General features: G+C 43.8%; 1 protein-coding gene and 1 long non-coding RNA gene across 4 annotated transcripts; one reads left to right on the top strand and one right to left on the bottom strand.

The window, feature by feature from the left end:
* The first annotated feature begins 9450 nt into the window (after positions 1-9450).
* On the top strand, positions 9451-19767 carry cdhr5a (cadherin-related family member 5a). Of its 2 annotated transcripts, none has more exons than XM_037095357.1 (14): positions 9451-9615; positions 10615-10787; positions 11840-11899; positions 11992-12081; positions 12385-12471; positions 12587-12691; positions 12774-12959; positions 15250-15340; positions 15533-15630; positions 15709-15915; positions 16141-16254; positions 16343-16409; positions 16492-16652; positions 17675-19767. In XM_037095357.1, exons 1-14 carry the CDS (start codon positions 9525-9527, stop codon positions 18269-18271), a joined length of 2127 nt encoding a protein of 708 aa, XP_036951252.1. In that variant the 5' UTR covers positions 9451-9524; the 3' UTR covers positions 18272-19767. The 2 variants fall into 2 exon arrangements, with proteins under 2 accessions (XP_036951252.1, XP_036951253.1); XM_037095358.1 differs by having other exon boundaries at positions 12385-12495.
* Positions 13338-14589, bottom strand: LOC119018031. 2 transcript variants are annotated; one of them, XR_005074636.1, is made up of 2 exons: positions 14459-14589; positions 13338-13929 (listed from the first exon to the last, which is right to left on the bottom strand). It is a non-coding gene; the product is annotated as an uncharacterized LOC119018031 (long non-coding RNA). The 2 variants fall into 2 exon arrangements; XR_005074635.1 differs by lacking the exon at positions 14459-14589 and adding an exon at positions 14054-14295.
* Positions 19768-20372: the final 605 nt, after the last annotated feature.

Here is a 20372-nt window from a genome sequence, read left to right as displayed (position 1 = left end):
CGCTGAACTTTTCTCGCAGCTTCCTGCAGAGAAGCAAATCTAAATCCTCTGAACGCCGTCTGCTTCTCTGAGAGTGAGACACTCAGAACAGTCATTCAGTCTCTGCTACGACTGAACCGACGGACACACAGAAAAGTTTCACAGAACTTCTCATCCGGCAGGCGTGAGGAGGTGGAACTGGACCGTATCTGATAAAACCTTCGCCTGGTGGTGGATGAAGAGAGACAAGATGAAGTATTGATCCTGTCTGTGTCATCAATCACACAGATGATGTCTGTCAGTCTGTCAGTTCATCTCCTGACTTCATCATCGTAGAGCTGCTCCTGTTTATCAGCAGCTCACAGAACTGAACCAGAACCAGAACCAGAACCAGCTCTGCTGTCACAGAACTGCAGTCGTCAACATGAACAGACTCCATGTTGGTGCTGATGAGACGATGTAGCTCCAAAACTGAGCGCTTTAACACAAACACGAGCTTTAAACTTTAACCACAACGAACTGAGACTTTACTGACGTGACAAACATCGTCTGTGTGATTCACGATAGTTCAAACAGGATCAGTAAGTTTTCTGTCTGTATCGTTCAGTAACACACAGAGTTATTCTGAGGTCGTGACTTCAGATTTCTGATTTCTAACCATTTCTCTTTTTACATCTTTGTGCACGTCTCTTCAACATGTGGACAAGAAACACATATTTATTTTTTACAGCCTGCATCTGAAATGATTGTTTACTTGGACTCATTGACTTTGAACTCCGGCTGATCCTGGACTTTGTTTTTTATTTTTCATCACAAAGTCAAAACTTCAACGATCGAATATTTTTAAGCTCCTGAAAATCTAATCTTAGCTCCTGAGTTTTTCTCTCAGCTGAGGGCAGAGAGGCTTTTTCTTTCTCACCCCACGTCACATGTCTGCAAACAGCTGACGACTTTTCTTCTTCTTTTTTTCTTTTTTAATGGAACGTTACTTTTGATCCGAGTGTAAAGGTGTTCGTGCCTCGGCTGCTCCTGTGGCTTGAATATCATTAGAATAAAAAGTCAGCAGCAATTAGCTTTTCACACATTGTCGCAGAGCCTCGGGAGGGAGAAGCAGAACAGCACACACGCCTCGAAAATCACAACGCAGATGTTTAACTCGCCCTAAATCCTTTGAGCTGAATACATATATGTAAAGAGAAAGAAAGATCGCCGTGAAATAAAGGAAACCGTGAGAGATAATCACTTCCTCTTACATGAGCTCGTTAAATAAATGAGAGCAGGATGTAAGAACGAATCTGCTCTTTTCAATTAACAGAATCACTTCTGAAGCACGCTCGAGTCTTAAAGGAGCAAAATGTAACGTGATGTTTAAAGATTTCCTGCCAGAGACGAACATGTTGGTTGAGTCATCGGCGAGATGCGAGTCTGCGGCTGAAGAACAGTGATGTGATGTTATAATAACCTCGATAACATGATTCATCTAAAGACAAAGAGAAGGAGGAGCTGGTTCTGTACACACACACTGACTACAGGCCGAGGGAGGCGTGAGGAGGCGTGCAGAGCGATGGATAAAACTCATGCAAACTACAAACCAAACTTTCTGAGTGTATCATGTATTCATTTTGTTTGTGTTTCTGCATGTTTGCTAAAATCTAAAGGCTACAGACCAACAGACCTCTGGTAGTCGCAGGGTGACTCTGAAGGACTCGGTCTTTGAAGGCGAGTCCTTCAGAGTCCTTGTTAACCTGGTCAGCCGTTGTTAAATGTGTCGGTCTAGTCTTTGGAGCATTTCCTGGTTGTGTCACCAGATGTTTTACCCTTATGTCACGATTTCTGCCGCCCAGGCCCACGAAAGTGACGATCTACGCCACGTGATGTCGCCATTTTCTCTACTTCATTCTTCTTTTTCGGGCGCGCAAAGAATCTTGGGATATGTGAGGCCACGAAGGATCGTAGCGATGCGTCCTCCAGAAACAGGGAGAAGAAGGATCCTCCGTCCTCTCAAGTGGTTGTCAGTTTATTATAATCATAATTTCAATAATTTCTACTGCACCTTTCATGCAGAGATGTAGCGAACACGTGATGATAAATAATATGTAGAAATTAGGAGATTAAAACAAGAAGCAACTGCAGTAAGTCAGAGACAAGCAAGCAGACACACAAACAAATAAAGAGAAATAAGATCTATCAATAATGAAGATATAACAGATTTGAAATTATACACTGAAGGATTAAAGTTGATGCAGTTTTGCAGCAGAGAGCAGCTTCACCGGAGATTTTCTGGAGGATGTGAAGCATCACTGATGTATGAGGGAGTCAGATTATGTGCAGATGATTAAAAAGACTTTAAGATGAATTGTTAAAGATACAGCGAAGCGAGGAGGGAAATATGATCTCTTAGAGTGATCAATACGACCTTTAAGCTCAGACAAACATCGTGTTTTGGACTGAAGTGGTTTTTTAGTATTCATGCAGGTAAACGTGACAGCTTCACGCTCCCACGGGGAGTCTGGGAGGGAAAGGTTCAGCATCAGGTTCTGGTTCTGTGGGCCTCCCGCTGCTGAGATCGACTGAGTATTTCATGAATTCAATAGTTATTTATCATCCTGAGCTTCTCTCTTCTTACGTGAGTGCTCTGATTAATAAATGCATTCTTTGATTTTGGACGGTAGCCTCGGGGCTCGTGTCCGTCGAGTGTCTGTCTTCGTGCTCACACTCTGACGTTTGTGTTATTGAGCCTTTTTTGGAGGTTTAAGCCCGGTTGAATCAGTTTCTGGGTCGCTCGGTGAACCCTGTCAGCTGAACTCACCTTCGGGGGAAGTGTGATGCCCTTTTTATTTATCGAGCCGCCGCGCCATCAAAATGCGTGAGCACGAACTCGGCGTCTTAACGAGTCAAAACAGGATTAAGGACCAGTAAACAAGTGCAGGTCAGAGAGGAGGGATGGAAAACAGAACACCAGGAGATCCCACAGAAATGTTAAGGAGGAATCTTTATTTATCAGAATCAGTGAAACTCGTTCTCTGCATTTTACATTTTAAACGTGGAGGGAGCAGAAATTAGCCACGTCCGGATCTTATTCAGTGCCTCGATCAAGGACACGGCCGGAGAGAACACACGGGGATAAATCACATCACGAGTTCATCACAGAGACAAACAACCACTAACACTCACATTCACACCTACACACAGTTTACAGTTACTGATTAACCTGACAACACGACCTCCGGTGGCCGTCATCAGTATCACGGCAGCAAAGGAGGAAGTAAAGCAGAGTAAATATAAAGAGTAATACAGTCTGTGTGCAGAGGAAGTGGTGACATGGAGGCGATGAAGAGCTGGAAACATCAGATCTGTTCGGAGCGATGAGGCGACTCTGTCACAGTTTGACGGCTTTTCTTTTAATAACGTTTCCTGGTTGCACCTTCTTCTTTGCACCTTTTACAAACTAACAACAACTTTGACTTTCTTTTGCTGGTTTTATGAGAATTGTGGCCCAGTGTTGCTCCTCATGAACGCCTGACTGACTGATGCTGCGTTACAACTTGTGTTTCTCTTCTGCGTCGACATATTAACTCATCACCCGACCAGGATCCATTTCAACAGACCTCCTGAGTTTCATGCAACAGAGCTGACTTCTAAAATACAGCATGAGTCATAAAGCAGAAGACATTAATAAGTGATGGTTCCTTTTTTGAAAAACGTATTAATAAAACCACGTCGGAGCGGATCTGGTCCCAGTCGGCACAGCTAAATATCTGAACGTGTCACAGAGCTAAGAACAGGCTCCGAAGATGAAATGTAAAAATGTCAGACGAGTGCAGAGACGAGTGTTTTCTCCTGCTGCCGTCTTTAATTGTCTCCACTCACCTTTCACCTGGCTGTTTGTCTTCCTCTCCTCCTCTCTGCTGGTGTTTCCCTGTCGTCTGTCTGACATTTTGACTCCTTCTATCCGTCAGACTTCGAGTGTTTTCATGCGTCTCCTTCTGTCTTTATTTATCTTCACCTCTCGTCTCAGGTCATCAATCTCAATCAGGTGGTCAGGTTTCATCACACACACACACACACACACACACACACACACACACACACACACACACACACACACACACACACACACACACACACACACACACACACACACACACACACTCATACTGTACACTGTCCTTCAGTAATTAGCCTTAGCCCATCAATCAGCTCTGTCTCACAGCGCTCTTGGCTTCTTATGAATTTTTCAAAACCAACTCATAAATTCTCAGACGAAACAAGAAGCTCCCACCTTTTTTTTTTTTAAATACATATATATCTTGTTGAAATCTAAAAGGGGCACTCATTCACTTCAGCAGCAGCTCAGCAGGAGGTTTCATCTTAAACTGACCTGCAGCTTCAGGAAACCGTCGCAGGAGCAGACCGACCTGTGAAAACATCGGTCAAGTGGCCACCTGACCCACAGAAACTCCTGCCTGGCTGCTAGCAGCACTTTTAAATCACAGCGTGGACATTACGTGATCATTCACGCAGACAATGTGACAGTGAAATGAACCCACACTGTCACCAAGACTCGGTCATCCAGTCTCACATCACATTCACAGAGCTCGGAGACATCTCGGTGAATGAATATTTGTAGATGTCAGACGGTGGATGATCATGTGGCACCGTCACTTCAGGGAGCTGTGTTTCTCTGTGTGGAGTTTCTTCTTCTCTTCCTGTCACATCTTGATTCCCAAAACAACTGAACAAGTTGCTTGAGAGTGACTAACAATACACTGTTCGTGGCTGGTGCTGGACCAGAAGATGAGGTCCGGTTTACGCGCAGTTCATCGGAGCATCCATGAATTCTTGTGGATGTTTTCCAGCTGCTGCTCTTCTTCAGGCTTCTCATAGAGCAAATATGACACCATGAGAAGAATCTCTTGTCTGGACGGATAAACGACGAGCTGAAACTCGCAGTAATCGAGCGGCAGATACCAAAGACCTTCTTCATTTTTATTCCATATGATATAAAAATATTGATTACAGCCACTTTGAAGCGACTGTTGATAACAACATGAAGAGTGTTGAGTCACAGTCTGGTTCGTACGAATGGGAAGAATCAAGAGGCCCGTTTGTCCAGCTCACGTCTGTGGGTCAAAGGTCACAGCGCGGTTCTGTTGTCAGAGGCCGCTCTGTGACAGTCCCGCATCCCATAATGCAGTGTGTGTGATGTCATCGGGTCAGCTGGCTGTCGGACCAGGTGACTCGCGGCAGGAACATCGTCTGTCTGTGTTTCATCAGAACCGGACCGACGTCACAGCTGGAGAGTTTAGTCACCAAACCCCACTAACAAACCGCACCGTTCTACCAGATCGGATCAGAGCCGGAGAGCCGGTCCGGAGGTGAAGTATGTCTGTTTATGTAGCAGAACGTATTTCCTGAATTATCTTAAAGAGATATGAGTCTGTGTTTCAGGATTTAAATGTTGACTCAGGCTTGTTGACAGGCAGAAACTCTTCTAACAAAACCAGTGAAAATGTAAATGGAGTTTTGAAAGCCGAGCTTCACCTCCTGCTCAGTGAAACAGTCTGAATGTTTTCACTTGTTGTTCATCTTTTCTTCACTTTAATAACTTGTGACTTTGTACATTCAGGTTTCACACAAACTCTCTGTCAACTAAAACAAATATGAAGTGAGTTTCAGTGTTCGCTGCTCTGTGAGCCGCAAATTAAACTAAAAAGAGTTTTTTAAATTAATTTTGGTGTTCCTTGTTTCAGGTAACATCATGTTTCTGTTCTTTGTTTTTTTTATGTTCTGTCTGTGTGAACTGTCGTCTGGTCGAACGGCATTACAACAACTTTGTTTCACCATTTTCATCCTAAAGTTCCTTGAAGCTGCTTTAATTATCACCAGAATTTTGAAATATTCCTTTAGTATGGTATTGTAGCTCCAACACAACAATCTAAAAGTAGAAACACACTCAGTGAAGTGACATAACTATGATCCAGTTACTGTAACAGTGAGTGTTATTTTACTTTAGTTACAGTCAAAGTACATTTAACTGATAATACATTTGAACTTTTACTTAATAATAGAGTATTTTTACTTCTTCCACGACTGATTTTCACAATAAACAACTTTTCTTCTTGGTGGATGTTTGTCGTCTTCTTAACAACCTCTGATCTAAAAACTGAAGTCTGGATTTTCTTTTCTTTATTTCATTTTTTATTAACATTCCCACCTCGACTCTGAGCAGCAGCACTTACAGCAGCAGCACCGATAACGACGGTGTTAAACTAACGCCTTCGTCTTTTTTCGTTGCTTCAGGCGGAACAAGAATTCTATTAAGTCGCTCTGTAATGAGATTAGCTTTCTGCTAAATCCCACCAACTCTGAGTTACATCATTCACCAACACTGCACAAGTTATTAGATAAAAGTAGGTCAGTCCAGTGAAAAGTCCAAAGGTTCAAGTTTCAGGATCAAGTTTCCACACTCGCAGCGACGTGAGGCTGAAAACACTTCTCATAAACTCTGTCATGGATGGAAAATAAAGACAACTTTGCTTTTTTTTGTCTCTAATCGTGTTAAATATGGATAAAACTCTTCACAACATTCGAGGGTGACGCTAAGATTAATATGTTTAATGTAGCATGCTAAAGTTAGCATCCACGAGGAAAACACACTTTTTTTCACTCATGATTATTTAAATTTGGCCCTTCGAGCTCGATTTCATCACTTCAGTGATTCTTTGTCGTCTCAGCGATCGTCAGTTTTCAGTGGACTCGGCAGGAAACACGAGGAAACTTGGCAACATGTTTATATTCACATCATTGAATGTTTTACAGTCATCAAATCAAAACAGGAAATTATCGTTTTACCTGAATAAATGATATTTTTTAAATGTGTGTGTGGTGTTAATGTCGTTCTGTCTCGTCTGCACGTTATCTGGTTTTATATCAAAACTATTTTGACTTTAGATTTTCTCAAGAACGTTTATTTAGTTTGAAAGTGTTGAAATTCATCACATATATAATGTCATCTGTCGTCTGTTTGAATGGCACCAAAACAAATTTGTTTCCCTTTTTTTGTTCATCTTTTGTCCTCAGGAGCCGCCAGAATCAACTAGAATTTAAAGTTTCTTGTCGCTGCTTTAATTATCGAGCTTGATTTTGAGGCTCGTTGCTTCGAACGTCTGACCACAACTTTGAAATATTCCTTTAGTGTGAGAGCAACAGAACCTCAAATACATGAGAAACAAAACGTTCCTGTTTCAGACTTTCCTCTCGTTGTTTTAATGTTTCAGCTCAAATCTCCTCAGAGATAAAAACACCGACTGATGTCACGTCTCCTCGTTTGACTCTCAGTCAGACAGAAAATGAACATTTTCCCAAAATGTCAAACTGATCTGTAATCAGTCCACCAGGAGCTCCGGCATCTCGCTCACTCTTAAAGTGAAGTTAGAACACAGAATGTCTCGGTCCATCAGACTGTCAGTCAGCAAATCAAAAGGTTCTGGTTCTGAGAAGCAAAATAAAGGAACGTCCTATTTGTTTGTTTGTTTGTCTCGGCTGAAAGACTTTAAATAAAACTGCACGATGAAGAAGTTCTGCTGGTTCTTCTGCAGAAGATGTGAAAAACATCTGGATCTGGAGTCAAAAGGTGAAATCTTGTTTATCACTTTGTGTTTGACTGAAAGATTTCAGATTCAGATCATTCAGATTATTCAGATTATTCAGATTATTTCCTTCCTCTTCCTGTTTGTTGTGTTTCTGATAATCGACCCTGTTGTGTTGATGATGTCGATGGAGGAGCTGACAGCTGCTGGTGTAGAGGCTCCTCCTGCTGGTCACATGGGAACATAACAAACAATGACAGAAATAATGTGTGTGTGTGTGTGTGTGTGTGTGTGTGTGTGTGTGTGTGTGTGTGTGTGTGTGTGTGTGTGTGTGTGTGTGTGTGTGTGTGTGTGTGTTCAGTGTTAGTGAGGAGCATCTCTGCATGCTAACATAATGTATGAGCTTTACCATGACACTGTGAGCTCGTTGTTCCCACACAGAGGAGGAGGAGGAGAAGCTGTGTGTGTGTGTGTGTGTGTGTGTGTGTGTGTGTGTGTGTGTGTGTGTGTGTGTGTGTGTGTGAGTACTTGGTGTGATATATGACATCTTGGCGTGTTCACAGCGGTGCCTTGTCCACATGTGAAGCTGGTGTGTGTCCCAGTTTGTGCCAGTGTAAGTTTCTGTCATCATCACTGTTCTGGGATCAGACAGTGTGTCACAACAGTGTCAGAGGATGAGACGGACACCATGTGACACACGTCGTCCCACCAGAAGACGAAAACCAACACGTCAGTCGTCCCTCTGTACCTTCTGACTTCCTGTGTGACGCTCAGCTGATGTAAATCTGTAAAAAAACACAGCAGACACGTTGAATTATTTGTTCCTAACAGCTGCTCACTGTAGTTTCTAGCAAACATTTCTGAAACCTTCTGCTCTGACAGTGTCGCCGGTTTGTTCCAGCAACATTAAAATAGTCCACAAAACATTTCTGGAGCTTTGCAGGAAAACAGAGGAAGTGTTCTGACGTGCCTTTCAGCAGCTACGGTGAAGATCTCATGCCAAAAAAAGCAAATATACATTTTAATATATTAAATATTTCCCCACACAGTCGACACCAGATCACCTAATACATCCTCTAAATACCCAGGAAGGAACTCGGCCTGCAGGGATCTCATACAGATGTTTTGGCATCGCACACACACTTCAGTTACCTCTGGAAGAAATATTCACTGATAAGGTTATTACAGCAGACCCCAGAACGAATGTAGTGGGAGAAACAGATCAGTGAAGATGAAAATAAACTGATATTAATAATGGTGATAGATGTCAAAAAATAATAGTTGCTCTGTTAGACGAGGCTACTAACAGAAACAAGCTGTGTTTTTCTTTAATGACTCTGCAAAATGAAATGAAAGTAAAGTGAAATAAAAATGTCTGGAGCCATTTTGTTTCCTTGAGTTGCTTATTACGCTTTAAATCAATCTGAGCAGAACGCTGTGATGCTGTTTTGTGGACTGTGAAACATCACATGACTCTTCATCATCATGAAGAGAAGAGATGATGACTGAATGTTCATTTTTAGGTGAACTGCTCCTTTAAAGTTGTTAAAGAAACAACAACTTTATTTAAAAGTTCCTCCTGAGTGAATTATCACACTCAGCTCTCACTGACATCATTCATAAATTTCAGGTCGTCGGCTTTTATCAGGTCTTGTCGTCGATGTTCCCGACATTCCTTTAGCTGGATTCCTCCCAGGATGCATCAGGGCCACAGAATGACCCGTCCGGCTAAAACAGATGCAAGTATTTTAGTAGGAGGGCAGCGAGTCCTCTGCTGGCAGGCGCTTCATGCAATATGTGACCGTAAGATGAAGTCACAAACATTGCAACTGTAGTCGACTCCCACTCGCCGGGCAGCACAGACGGGGCATTATGTGGCCGAGTACCAGCTGGTACCACGGGCTCCTCATCCTCCTCCGGGACTTCATTTGTTGGTGCGTCTGAAATCAGGACATGGAACTGAAATCGAAGAGTAAACCTGGGAACGTTCTCCTCGGATGCATCGTCGCCGTCTGCTTTTGTACAGTTTGCGGGGCTGAAAGACGTGAGTAGAGCTCTGATGACTTCGGAGGCCGTCACCGGTCACCGGAGGCAGGAGGTGATGTGGTCGAGGCTGCAGGGAGGCGGACAGCTGATGGCTCCCGTTATTCCTTTAAAACGCTGGTGCAAAACTTTAAACTTGTCTAACTGTGAATCCACATGAACAGAAGTGGAAAGTGATTTTTTTCTGTTGGTATTTAAAAGATTTTGAGAGGCCTGAAGAGCTTGAAGAATCCAGTATTTAAAAAGAAGAAACAGAAATTAGACAAAAGTTGGAAAAATTAACAAAACTTTGTGAAACATTGTCACCTTCTGGGGCCCGTCTGGGGTCCGGAACCTCGGGTTGGGCACCACTGCTTTATAGAATTTAATTTAAAGGGCCGCAAGTAGATTTAGAGAAGAAATTCAAATGAAGTTATAACACAAACTCAGAAATATTTATTGATTCCATCAGTGAATCAACAAGCTGCTCTCAGAGGAAAATCAGGTCTGAGAACACTGTGTGAAGCTGGAGAGGGTGGCAGGGTCCGCCACATATAAACAGTATGTAAAACAGTATAAACTGTGTTGTCACTTTAAGTTCAGTTTGTTTATTCAGTTCATTCAGTCATGAAGACAAAGAGAGTTTAATTATTCAGTTTGTCTTTCTCTTGTCATTAATATGTCTTCCTTATAAACTACGGACTGCACCTTTAAAGAAACATCCTCCACGTAAACAGTCACATCCAGGGATGCAGGACGTCGAGCTGCAGCATCATAAAAACACCATCGATTTAAAAAAACATGAAGCAGATTTACAGCAGAGAGAGAGAGAGAGAGAGAGGATTTATGCTAAGCTAAGCTAACAAGCTGCTTGTGTTAGCGTTCAGAGACGACAGACTTCACGACTCAGGATGTTAAAATCTTTCTGTCTTCAGTTCGTAGCCGTCCTGGAGATCCTGAGTGTTTCGGTCCTGATGCTGATCGTCTCTCTGACTGACCCGCTGCCTCTCTCCTCCCTCAGTGTGCACGGTTCCGCCGGGCCCGGTGACGGTCCCTGAGAACAACACGGCGGACGTCCAGCTGGTGAAGATCAGCTCGGTGGACGATGTGACTCTGACGGTCACAGTGAACCCTGAAGATCTGTTCTACCTGCGAGGAAACGCTCTGATGGTGAAGAAGGGACTCGACTACGAGGTGAGTCGATCACTCCATGTTTACGGTGTTATTCTGAACAAACTGTCTCTCAGGATGATCTGAACAAAATGTGGTTCAGATGAAAACTGTTTTAAAAAAAACAAAGATGGCAGCATCGATGAGATAATCCAGCTGAGAGAGTTTCAAACTAACTTTAAATGACCTGATTGGACGGAGGGGAGCCAATCAGGGCTAAGTCCGGCTGCGATTCACTTCCTGATGACAGTTCAGGAAGTCATTACGTCAGTGGTTCTCTTCCCTGGTGGCAACTGTATTGAAGTCTATGAGAGAAACACAGTAAAACCCAACATATTAGCGTGCCCATTAAAAAAAAAAAAAATCAGTTATCAAGCTGCTCTGAAGTGTTTTCTTCTATTTGTCTGCAGGATTTCTTCATCTGAGGTCAGATTGTGTGGATGTGTTGTGTTTTAGTGTGTTTCTCTCATAGACTTCAATACAGTCTGACACCAAACAAGATTCAGTGACGTAATAACTCTTCCTTCTTTCAAACGATCTGTGAAGGTAGCCAGGAATCATCGACAGGCTTTAAAGGTACAACATGCAGCATTTCTGCATAAAAATGTCCAAAGACGACGAGACTTGTTTCACATTTTGTCGTGTTCTTATCTGATTATTCTGATTATTATCCTGAATGTATCCTGGAGCATCGTTTTATTCCAGATAACGGTGCGTTTAAACTCACGTCACTAGTGAAAACATCCAAGAATATGAATCTGTGGCTGTTTATCACTGACGACTACAACTCCCATGATCCCACGCTGCTTTGTGACATCATCAAACTTCATTTTCTGTTATTGTTTTCAGTGAGAGACTTGAAAGGGTTTGATTTAAACAGTTAACGAAATCAAAATGAACAAACTGTTCCTTTATAAACAGAGAAAAACTTTAAAACTGGTGACTTTAGCAATTAATTAATTTAATTATATATAAATCAAGACTTTAATTCGTAATAACATTCACGTACAGGATCATGGTAACTGGACTTTCATCAGTTCTGGTGTTGACATGATGTTTCTGTGTGTGTCTGTCAGTCTCTGTCCACTGCAGCTCTGGTGGTTTGGGTCCAGTGCAGCAGAGCCGGGTCCAGATCTGTGAGTACAGAACCAAACCACAGAACCACAACAAAGACGCTGACATCATTTTTAAAGAAGGTAACAACACTGTGTTTCACTCTCTCCTGCAGGTGAACGAGTCTGTTGAAGTTCTGGTAGAAAACGTGAACGATAACCCGCCGAACTTCGCTCAGAACCACTTCGTACTGGAAGTGAACGAGGTGAGAGGTGTCGGAGTTTCACAGCTGCAGCGGTGGAAGAGAAACTAAGAATATAAAGAACTTTAGTTACTAGTTACTTTCAGATTATTTACATGAAACATAAAAATAAACATTGTTATAAATTAATCTCTATCCAGGTGTTGATCATCCAGTAATGTGATGGAAGATTAAGTTCCCCGACAGTTTATAAAGTGAATAAATTGATGGATTGTAAAATAATATTTTTCTCTGTGGTACTGATACATTTACTGGAGTAAACGAGTTCTGGTTCCAGGTTTGATGTTGAGTTTTTCTCTCCTGCAGCTCACGACGGTCAACTCCACCGTCGGACTGATCGAAGCCACAGACGTCGACTCGGAGCCGCTGTACTATCGCTTAGAGTCCGCGACAGTAAGAACTGGACCCAGTGGTTCTGTTCTTTAAGATCCACAGTACTGAGATTTAAAAGCAGAGTATTAACATATATTACAACATAGTATTTGTCTCTTTTTCTCTGTAAAACCAGGATAAGTATTTCCGTCTTGAAAGCATCAACAGTCCAAAGATCTTGGTGAAAAGCCTGCTGGACTACGACGTGGTGCAGAAGATCTCTCTGGTTCTTCACGTGCAGGTACAGAACTCAGTCGTGACAGAAGCTCCAGGCAGCTGCTCCTGTTTGACCTTTGACCTGTGACACGTCTCGCATGTTCCAGGACACGTTCAACGGTTCGGCGTCCGACGAGCCCTTCTTCACGTCCGTGGCCTCCATCACGGTGCACGTGAAGGACGTCGACAACCGGCCGCCCTGGTTCCAGCCGTGTCTGAGGACCAACTTGGGAATCGCCAAACTGTGCGTGAGCGGCGGCTACAGAGGACGAGTCAACCTCACCGAGAAGGAGGTCAGTGTGTTATCGCTCGCCTCACAGCAGCTGTCCACAGTCTGGAAGCTGAGTTACTTTTTAATCGTGTTATCATCAGTTAACAAAGCTCAGTCTCTCATTTATCTCGTTATCGTGAGGAAACAAACAGCTGATGTGTTGTGAGGAAGATTCAAACTGTGTGACCGACCACTGAACCAGTCAGCGTCCTCTGAGGAACTACGAGCAGCAAATCGTAAACTGTTTCTTTTTACTTTCAGTACGTACTGCAGAAAACTTCGTCATGACAGTCAGCTTGAACTTTGACCCTCCTGCTCCTGCAGACGATCTGATCTACTGATGCTTACATGTGCTGTCATCTGTCATGAGTGTCGTTCTGTCAGGTGTTTGCGATCTCTCAGCTTTATTCATGTGTGTGACGCTCTGAAGTATCTGATGTGTAATCCGCTGCAAAGGATTGTGGGTCCTCATAGCCAGAAAAGCACACTGGCTTTCATGCTGCAAAAAGATGTTGTGTGACATCTGATATTTTTGGGATACTGCATTTCAGACACTTTGCATTGAGACAGACTAAATCTCCTTCTGTCGTACTTATCAGTGTGGAATTCTGGGTAATGGAAGGCAGGGTCAGTATTTCACCTGGATGTTTGTTGTTTTGCAGCTTCAGTGAGCTCTACGTTCACGTTATTTCTTCAGTAATTTGTATATTTCACCTCTTCTTTGTGCACTGAAGGAGATATTCTGCCTTGTACGAACGTATTCTGCTGGAAAACCTTCATGACCTGTCGATCTGTCGGTGACACAGTATCAGTGTGACGAGTTAGCCGAGGGGAAAGTGTGTTTTCCTTCTACAACCAAAAGATCCACACGATGCTGAGACTCTACTGGATCATCCACCCGTCCCTCTTCATCCTCCTCCTCCTCAGTCAGGACATGCACCTCCTGCACAGCCACACTGGCATGATGTGCGGCAGGTCCCTGTGTGGTTGACCTACATAAAATTATAAACAAACAATGTGTAAATCTGGAGGGAACGCCCAACATCAGCTACTTGGACAATAAACCAATAAACACACGGCTCTTCAGCAGATAATCAAACTGAAATGTGCTCCTACACGCTGCAAGTTGAATGAAATGTCAGACTGAAGGTCTTCAGGTTTCAGGGGGTTCAAGAATAAACACAGTTTCCTCACTAGACTGACGTGGAGCAGCCAATAAAACACAACAGGGCCTGAACAGACCAGAGTTTCTGTCTTAGAAGGACTCGGTCTTTGTGGTCTGTGTGGTCTGTGAAGGCGAGTCCTTCAGAGACCTTGTTAACCTGGTCAGCCGGTGTTAAATGTGACAGTTTAGCCTTTGGAGCATTTCCTGGTTGCGTCACCAGATGTTTTACCCTTACGTCACGATTTCTGCTGCCCAGACCCGCGAAAGTGACGCAATGTCGCCATTTTCTCTTATTTGTTTGGGCGTGCAAAGAATCTTGGGATATGTGAGGCCACGAAGGATCGTAGTGGTTCAACCTCCAGAAACAGGGAGAAGAAGGAGCCTCTGGAGGAGCCTTCAGACTGGGACAGACTTCAGATGCTCCTCTGAAGGACGCAGACCTGAACTGAGACACAGCAACTGTCTGGCAGTCAGGGTCAGATTCAGAATGAGTGTCAGATCCACCTGAGTGTCTCTCCACCTCTTTTAATCCCTCTCAAAAAGGGGCGTCGTCACACCCTGATTGGCTGAGAGGGAAACGACTGCAGCTGCTTCAACTCTCCACCTGCACACAGGTGATCTGAATCACCTGCAGTCAGTCCAGAGAGGCTCTGAAAATCAGCCCAAAACAAAGACAGACAACAAGTTTCAATCAATGGGACTGTGAGAGTTTTAGTTTTGTTTCATGTCTTTTTTACAGTTCGACATATTTAAAAGAATATTTCCACTTCTGAGTCACAGTTTGTTTCACACAATAAAACTACTCTGTTGGCTTTTAGAAGCGATCGGATTAAATAAAGCGACTGGATTAAATAAACGACTCAGCGTTCAGTTTGGGTTTCACGTGGGACACGAGCAGCTGAATCAGCGCTGAAGATTACATCATCACAATCAATCAATCAATGGAGAAAATGATCAGATTTGTTTCAGTCCAGTTAGAATCCTGCATCAGTGAGTGATGAGTTATAATCATCTAATGGTATAATAGTCGCAGGGAACGTTTTACTGCTTTAAGTACATTTTCCTCATTTTAATTACATAATTAAGGTAATTAAGGTTACTGAAGTGAAGAGTATTTCCTCCTCCACTGATGATTTATACTCCACAGGAAGGTCCGCTGGTGCTGGAACCTGGTCCGGTGTTCGCCAAGGACGGAGACAAGAACCGGAGCGAGCTGATCAGCTACAGAATCCTGCGAGGTCTGAACAGAACCTGAACAGAACCTGAACCAGAGTACAAACAGAACCAGAGTATAAAAGCAGCAGTAATATTAAACAAACTAGACAAAGTTCCTTCAAACTTTTGAAATTCTGGAAATGTTTTGAACATTTTGAATCTTAGCGTCGCTCCGCCTGCTTGATGTGCTGATGATGGAGTTTTTCTTCCATCAGGAAACGAGGGAAACATTTTCCAGATCGACGAGGAAACAGGAAACATCACCATGACGAAGGCCGCTGACATCGTCGGCCCGATAACTCTCACAGTTCTGGTAAACGACCTCCTCTCCCTGGTTGTTCTGTCGGGGGTTTGGATGGGAATACGTTTGGTCTAACTCACTTCTCATCAGGCGTCACAGGTGACCAACAGGGATCAGTTCGCGGTGACTCAGGTGACCATCGAGGTGATGAAGAAGAGCAGGAACCCTCCTCGCTTTGAGAGGGAGCGATACGAAGGTTTCATCTACAGCAACTCGGTCCCAGAGAGCATGATCCTCCGGGACCGGAGCACCAACCGGCCCTTCAGAGTCCGAGCTCGAGACGAGGACTTCGCTGCTGTGAGTCTGTTGTTCCACATGTTAAAAGGACTAAAAATGTCTTTCACTGTGAGTTTAAGTTGCCATAAAAAAAACCTGATAATCTGACCGTAAATCAGGGAGAGAGCAGGACAGGTTCGTCTCTGTCTGCCCCCTAGTGGTTAAAAATCATTAAAAGCAGCTTTAAATACTGACTAAAACCCTTCAATCATCTTCTATTTGTGTGTGTGTGTGTGTGTGTGTCAGGGTGTGAATCCAGATGTGAAGTACGAGGTTCAGTACAGCAGCTACGTCAACGTGACCTCGGACGGCTTCGTGATCCTGAAGCGAGTCGTGAAGACGGAGTCCTTCGCGCTTCAGGTGACTTTTTATTAATCTAGCACATAAAAAAAAAAAGATTTCTTTGATTTACTGGAACAAAACTTGTTGGTTTGTGTTCTGAATGCAGCTCAGAGCAGTCGACGTCACGACGGGAGAGTTTGGAACAGCTGCCCTCTCTGTTCAGGTCATACCTGGTGAGACGATCTCAGTTATCACCTCGCTGTGTGCTGAGTGATGCTGTCCTGCAGGTGTAATCTTGTAATCTTCCACCTGCAGCCGTGGCGATCCCGTCTCCCTCCAACGTCGGGTACCGTCCGGGCGACATGGCGCTCCTGGGCCTGGTGATGGCGGCTCTGCTGGTCCTCTGCCTCATCGTGATCGGATTCCTGATTTCCCGCTTGTACAAGGGAAGCGGCAGCATGGACAAAATATGTGAGGTCGGTCTGAACGTTCATCTCTGAGCTGCTTTCAGATTAACTTCGTTTTCAGACGTTGTGATCATGTAAACACTTCCTGCAGAGAGTTGCATGAGAAGATCAATACGACTCTCACATGTGCAGGAAGTTTGGAGCTCGAGGTGGGAGGTGATTAGCGTAGCTTAGCATAAAGACTGGAAACAGGGAAACAGCCAGTCTGACTCTGTCTGAAGTGAAAACAATCAGTAATGAACATGTCGTATCTGATGTGTTTAATACACAGACTGTTTTGTTTCAGCGCTGTAACTTTTTATCCGTTCCCTCCTAAAACCACCCAGATGATTTATAATATTTCAATTTTAATGTAATAATAAATGTTCTGTTTTTGTTGTTGTACAGGTTGTTAAACAAATGAGATCCAACATGTTTTAAAGGTGTTTGTAGACATATTCTTAACAGACTGCAGCATCCAGTATTTATGCTAAGCTAAGCTAATAGCCTGCAGAGACGTGAGAGTGGTCTCCAAGAAAAAAATATTAAATCTACATGTCTGGAAGCTGATTGGACCTGCTGAGGATTTACTCTCACATCACATCACATCTTTCAGTCAGTCAGCCCAGTTTGTTGTTCATTTTTGGCGTCTTGCATGTGAAAAGTTTTTGAGGTTGGAAGTTTTCCAGTAGAAAATTCAAGCCTTGAAAACTGAAAGCAACAAAACAAAAAAGTCATTTTACTGACGCTGAAAGGAAACACTGACAGTCGCCTGTTAAACAAAGATAACACGCTCCGTCTGAGCTGTGATTCGTTCGCTCTCAGTGTGTCACCGTACAGTAACAGTTACATCACAGACAGACTCAGCTGTTTCAGGAGCTCCTCCTGTGCGGCGCTGATGAATATTTATCAGCTGAACCCACAGAGGGGCTCTGTGTTAGAACAGAACAAATGGACCTAGCTCACTGGCATCTGTAACCTTGAACAATGCCTTCATATCATCCATGCTTCATTAAGTGCTGTATTAATGAGGGGCCTCTCTCCTGCCGCAGTGCCTGGGCCCCTGCCTGAAGTCCGACCAGCCGCGCTCCGGCCACAGGGACTCGCTGCAGTACACCAACGACGGCTTCCAGAACGAGGGCGACCAGAGCCGCGGGGGCGCCAGGCGCTTGAACAACGTCGTCCCCAGACGGAGCACCTTCCCCCAGCCGCGAGGCCGGGTCATCCCCCTGGAGAGACGGAACCGCCACTGCTCCTCCTGTGGCGTCTACACCAACCACGTCCCCAAGGGGAGCCCCTCGGTGAGGCAGTCCAGGAGAGGCCGAGGAGACGGGGACGAATACAGCTCCAGATCCATCCTGACCCGGCAGAGGAGGAAGGAGGGCCAGAAGACGGTGTGGTTCAAGGAGAGCGAGGACTCCTCCGACATCGAGGTGGAGATTATCCCAGACACTGTAGGCCGGGTGGAGGAGGAGACTGAGGAGGAGCTGGAGGGAGAGGTGGAGATGGAGGGGGTCGTCAGAGACCCGGCAGCCCCGCTGAGAGAGTCTGACGGCGGGCAGGAGAACCAGAACACAGAGTCCGGTGAGGAGCAGGACGATGGAGGCAGCTCAGAACAAAAGAAGGGAAGCGAGGAGCAGGAGGGCTGACAGAGGTCAGAGGTCAAACTTGAGTCGGAGGAAACGTTCACCAAACTGAGCTGTTTGTTTTCATGTCACTTTTTGGAGTCGACGGCCCGAAGCAGAGGCGTCAGCAGCCCAACACCTCCAGGTACCTGCCACACCTCAAGAAAACCACCCATCCAAACAGTTTGTTCTCTACTGTGAGTATCTCAGAATGCAGAGTGATGAAACAAACTCTGCTCCACAAGTGTTGATCCATCTGGTGTTGACTTTGGTCTTATTCTGGTAGTTCTGGTTGTCATTTCTCTTGGTAATACGATGATTACCTCACAAACAGACGACCTGCTGTAGTGGAAACAACGCAGCACAGACTCAAGTCAAGAATTTACCACAAAAATATCCCAATTCCTTGTGTTCTGTGTCTGGTACCGGCCCACAGACCAGATGCTGGGAACCACAGAGTCACTGGACTGAAACTACTAAAATAAGATCCAAGTCATGATTCAGCATCTGGTGGGCGACAAACAAAGATTTCTTGATACCACTTTCTACAAAGGCATCATTTATAAACGGAGTCGATAAGTTTTAACGAGAGCTTTGACCAACGTTTCATTACGGATTCTTTTCAATCTGCAGATTAATTTCTCAGTTAATCCATTCATTGTTTTGCCTATAAAACACAAGAAAAAACAGGGGAAAAAAGCGCCCGTCACAATCTTCTGAAGCCAAATGTGACGTCTTCAAATGTCTCGCCAACAGTTCAGAACACAAAGAAATTACTTTTATTAAAACATCAAGTGAAGAAACACATTTGAGAAGCTGGAACCATGAAAAGTTTGTAGTTTTTGATAAATCTCTTGATTCTGTTAACTGTTTTTGAAGCTCTAGTTGCAGCTAACGGCCTGAACAGATTATCACCAGATGAAAACACCAGAAGCCCCGAAGATCCCAAACTGATTATTAACCTTTAATAAACCTGTTATAAAGGCTGCCTTGTAGAAAGTGGTAACAATGTTGATTTGTCAGATTCCCTTTATTTTATTCCATCAGTTTGTTCCCAAATAACTTCATCGAATTTCCTGAAAATGTACTTTAGTTTGCAGGATTTGTGTTTGATGATATAAAGGATTTTATTCCCTTCACCTCCGGTCGGGTCGGGAAGCCAAGCGGACCAGCACACGGGCCACAAACTGACGACAGATGTGTGTGTGTGTGTGTGTGTGTGTGTGCAGTGAAAGTGGTCACTGCAGTGCTGTGATTGTTTCACTCTCATCTCCACTCTGCACACTTTCTGTACGATGCTTTACTAAACTGAACCAGAAGTGTTCTGGATTTTATAGTGAAACATTATGTGAAGACAAACGTTATCTACTGAATACTAAACAGCTGAGAGGACGGTTTTATGTGGACTGTATTTTATTTTAAGTAAAATAACTACTTTTATGGATAAATATACTGTGGTTAATGTGAAGTTGACTTTTTGTACATTAAAGCGATCGAGGGAATAATAAAGTTTGAAGGGTTTGTTGAGTATTGGGATCGCCTCGCTGGTCAATCAAGGTTTTCCTCAACAAAGTCCCCGGAAAGATATTATGATATTTAAAATGAAACGGCTCTACCTTTATGGAAATATATTCACATGCTGTCGAGTTAGATGAGAATTATAATAATTACACTAAACAAGGCACATACTGCTGCATTTGATGGCCTCTAACAACTAGTTGATATCACGCAAAGTTGTGGGAAAAGCGCTACGTCGCTGTAGATTTGGGCAGGTAGAAAGACAAATGAACTTGAAGCAGCACGTCACCTGTGTCCCACCCAAAAAGCTGCACCTGAACGCACCGTAAAGATTACAGCTGATGGCCAGCTACAGGAAACACCTGTGGATATCACCAGGTCGTTGTTCATAGAGGGGAAACTGAAAGACTGGATAAAAGCAGATGAAGCTACAGCATGCAGCCAGTTAGCTTAGCTTAGCATCTAGACTGGAAACAGCTACAACAACTTCAGAAACTTCCTGGAGTCTTTGTGACGATTGTTCAATAAGCAATAGTTTCAGAATCGTCAGCCTCAGACAACCACAAGAGTTTTTGGATGTTTGTTTTTGACCAAATGTTTCACATCC

This window comes from Acanthopagrus latus, chromosome 4 (genome assembly GCF_904848185.1).
Source record: "Acanthopagrus latus isolate v.2019 chromosome 4, fAcaLat1.1, whole genome shotgun sequence".
Classification (NCBI taxonomy): domain Eukaryota; kingdom Metazoa; phylum Chordata; class Actinopteri; order Spariformes; family Sparidae; genus Acanthopagrus; species Acanthopagrus latus.
This window is presented reverse-complemented; position numbering and strand designations above follow the sequence as displayed.